This window comes from Etheostoma spectabile, chromosome 23 (genome assembly GCF_008692095.1).
Source record: "Etheostoma spectabile isolate EspeVRDwgs_2016 chromosome 23, UIUC_Espe_1.0, whole genome shotgun sequence".
NCBI lineage: Eukaryota > Metazoa > Chordata > Actinopteri > Perciformes > Percidae > Etheostoma > Etheostoma spectabile.
This window is the reverse complement of record NC_045755.1, coordinates 17,748,173-17,751,597: the sequence shown is the minus strand read 5'-3', so window position 1 is coordinate 17,751,597 and position 3,425 is coordinate 17,748,173. Positions and strand designations below refer to the sequence as shown.

Here is a 3,425-nt window from a genome sequence, read left to right as displayed (position 1 = left end):
TGTGTGTGTAATGCTCACCCGTGTTCGGGATATCCTGTCGGGGAAATAAAGGACAAAGGGAGGTTAGAGTTACACTTAAAAGGTATCAAGGGAAACACGTGAGCACATAAGCTCCACTGCTGTTGTTTGTTACAGATTTTTATATCATTAGAAGTAACTCATATTTTAACCACTGTGACTGCTTAAGATATCACCTGACACTTCAATTACGGACCACACACACACACACAGACACACACACAATCTCCAGGGCTTTATCCCTTGTGTGGTGTTTTTGTTACACAGTCAATGTTCCCAGGTCTGGTGGACCCACCTCGTTATTAGGCTTTTAAATCAATACAGCCATGACAATTTATGTAAAAACACTCATTAGATGTTTACTTTAGCTAATAACCAATGATATATACATCCTTTATGGTTCATATTTGCCATTTACCCCTGTGAGATCACATTTATGATCACATGATCAATTCGTTTTTGTGAGAAAACAAGGAAAATCAATTATAAAAAAGGTTGGAAAGGTTAAGGTTAATATGATAATTATTGGTGCTCATTTCTTAGATCTTAATCTGAACAGGTGAAAGTGCTTGAAATGTAAGAATGTTGTAACTTTGTGCGGAAATAGCAGGTGCAGAAAGACAACATAGTTTCATAGCACCTACTCATACTACCTACTACACCTCATATGTAATAGTTATGTATAGTTATTTTTTTATGGTATTTAAAGAAAATGAGCCACAGCCAATGAGTCGAGACATTATATCATTGTTGATGTTATCTAGTACCTTGCAGGTTGTAATTTTTCATTAAATCCGCCATGCAAGGCACTAGCTGGTCTATCTGGGGTAATTTTGGGGTTCAGTGTGCATATGTCAGGAGGAACCACCAACCCTGAGATTGTGGTGGAATTTTACCGAAACACCATGTTGTGGTAAGATGAGACAAAGGGAAAGCTTAGTCTACTTTAGGTCATTAAAGGTCACAGGTCAGGGGAAGACAACATTCGGCCAGTCTAAGAAACCTTTTCATGTATGAATATGTGTAATTAGTGTAGGCCTACAACCGATATTACCTCCTAGGCCACTGTCTTAATGGCCCGTACGGGGTTCTTAGCCACAACCTTGTCATTATTAGCCCAATTTGCAAACCCAATGTACTGATGTACAAAACTAAAACAGCAATACATGTGTCACCGTCCTTATTCTTACACCTGCACGTTATTTGTTACGTGGACAATAACATTTATTTATAAATTCATTTAGTGATTTGACATTTTCAAAAGACTTTTTACCTTCTAGTGTGTGTGTTATTGTTGGGTAAAGGCTTGGTCTGCGAGGTGGAAGTCCCACCCTCCTGTCTCTTCTCAGCCAATCACGGCCCCTCGCTGCAGGCTTGTCAGTGATGTAGGTGACTCGAATGTGCTGGCAGAGTTCCCGGTCCTTCCCACGGAGGAAATCTGGGAGGTCATTGACCTTAAAGAGGTGAAATGGATGAAACAGAGATGAAGATCTGTAAGAATGTACAGCGTCTCATGACCTTAATCCAAAAACTCATCAGTTGTTTATTGTGTTTTAGATTTCACTTCACATTTTTCAACAACATCAACAAAATACACAAAATAGACAGGTAGGGTATAGGAAGTATCAATATTCGTAAAATGCTAAATAAATAATTAAATTAGATGTGATATGCACTTGCGTTTGAAAATGTCCTATTGATATCTGGTAATTATAATAGACAGTTTTTGACATTTTATACAATACATTATTTTTTTTCCAATTAAAATGAACTAATAATGATATTCATCTTAGTCACAGTCCTAGACAGTGAATATTTTTCTGTCAACCCACTAATCGATTAATCGATTTCATTCAGTTGTAGGCTAGTCCCAGACAGTGTTGAAGCAGCTTTACCTGAAAAGGTAGAGTGGGACTTTGTAAACTCACCAGCTCGATGTCCTGCACGTCTCTGAAGCAGAAGGCTTCAGTGAGCGTGCGCGGTGGGTACTCGGTTAGGTACACGCGCTCGTCGCTCAGCACCACGTGCATGTACACCTTATTGATGGTCTCCGATTTCACCACGCACGGTTCGTAGGCTCGGATCCGCTCGTACACCATCCGCTCCATGTTCCGCTTCAGGAAGGAGTCCAGCTTAATATTTCTGCGGGAAAGGAGGGCACCGGAGCCGGTCCGAGCCATGACGGTACCGGCGGAGCAGTTAAAGACAAGTTAGTGACGCTGACCTCCACTTTGGCGCCGGGCAGGTGATCCGGTGTCGCTTTCTGACCGTTAGGTTAAAACTTTCCGTAGATAGAAACTACCGAGCAGGTGCTGGTGCTCCTTCTGTCCCGTTAACGTACACTGAGCAGGTAAACTGCCGCTGTCTCGCTTCGTCGGCACACACGGCTCTCTGATTGGTCCGTGCAGTGAGCAGGGACGTTGCTGATTGGCTAGGAGATAAACAACCATAAATACTTTGATAACAATTCGGAGCACTTTCAGAGCCTCTTTACACCAGAATACGTGGATTTAAAAATGTTTTGTTTTTTGTTGATCTATTTGAAGGTCTACATGCCAGGTATAAAATAGATAAATAAAATGTATAATTTACATTTACATTAATATAATACTTATATTAACATTTCATGGAAATGGTTATTTGAAAGGTGGTTAATGTGCATATTTAGTTTTAGAAGATCAAATGCAGAAAAAGTAGGCGTTCGGTGCAATACTGACCATTTAAAAACTCAGTCCATCCTAACAAATGGTGGGTAAACATTAAATTACTAATAAATAGGACGTTTATTATTATTCATAGATTTTCCTGAAAGTAATCAAACAAAGTAGAAATGTACTGGAATCACCCACTCGGGATCTAAAACCTAGAGCTATGCACTAGAGAGACATAATCATGAGAACATTTCCACCTGATACCAGTCAAGTAATAATGTAATTAACTAATTTCCTATAATCAATTTGCAATTCATATGAAATCTTACATAAATATCAACCATGAACATATGAGCACAAAGTGGACTCTAAACTACAGGTAGCCTACAACACAGTTCATATGTAGCTTTTAGGATAATGCATTATTTGTTTGTAATATATTGCACAACAACTACTGTACATCTAAAGCAGCACTTACAAAAGTATTACAGCTTGAATGATAACACAAAGGTTTGTTTTATTGCACACAAGACTAAAACCATTCAAATCAGAGGTGATGTTGCAGTGATTTGACTCCAGTCCAGTGTTGGGGGCTGCTGAAAGGGTTGCAAGCCACCAGGTGTCGCTGTCCAAAGCCCCAAAGCTCCACGTGAATTCATTCCCCCATCACCAGCGGAAAGTAAGAAAAGTGTTGTTGTTTCTGGGGTTTACCACTTAAGGGCAGTATCATCTAGATCAGTGATTCCCAAAGTGGGG

General features: G+C 39.8%; 1 protein-coding gene across 6 annotated transcripts in view; it reads right to left on the bottom strand.

Moving 5' to 3' along the window:
- c23h12orf56 (chromosome 23 C12orf56 homolog) overlaps nucleotides 1-2,462 on the bottom strand; it is a 12,937-nt gene extending 10,475 nt beyond the window's left edge. For all 6 annotated transcript variants that reach the window (XM_032505630.1, XM_032505632.1, XM_032505633.1 and 3 more), the window contains exons 1-3: nucleotides 1,947-2,462; nucleotides 1,292-1,472; nucleotides 19-34 (exon numbers count right to left, since the gene is read on the bottom strand). In XM_032505630.1, coding sequence (XP_032361521.1) covers nucleotides 19-34; nucleotides 1,292-1,472; nucleotides 1,947-2,198 — 449 coding nt within the window. In that variant the 5' untranslated portion in view covers nucleotides 2,199-2,462. The remainder of the gene's footprint in view (nucleotides 1-18; nucleotides 35-1,291; nucleotides 1,473-1,946) is intronic.
- Nucleotides 2,463-3,425: the final 963 nt, after the last annotated feature.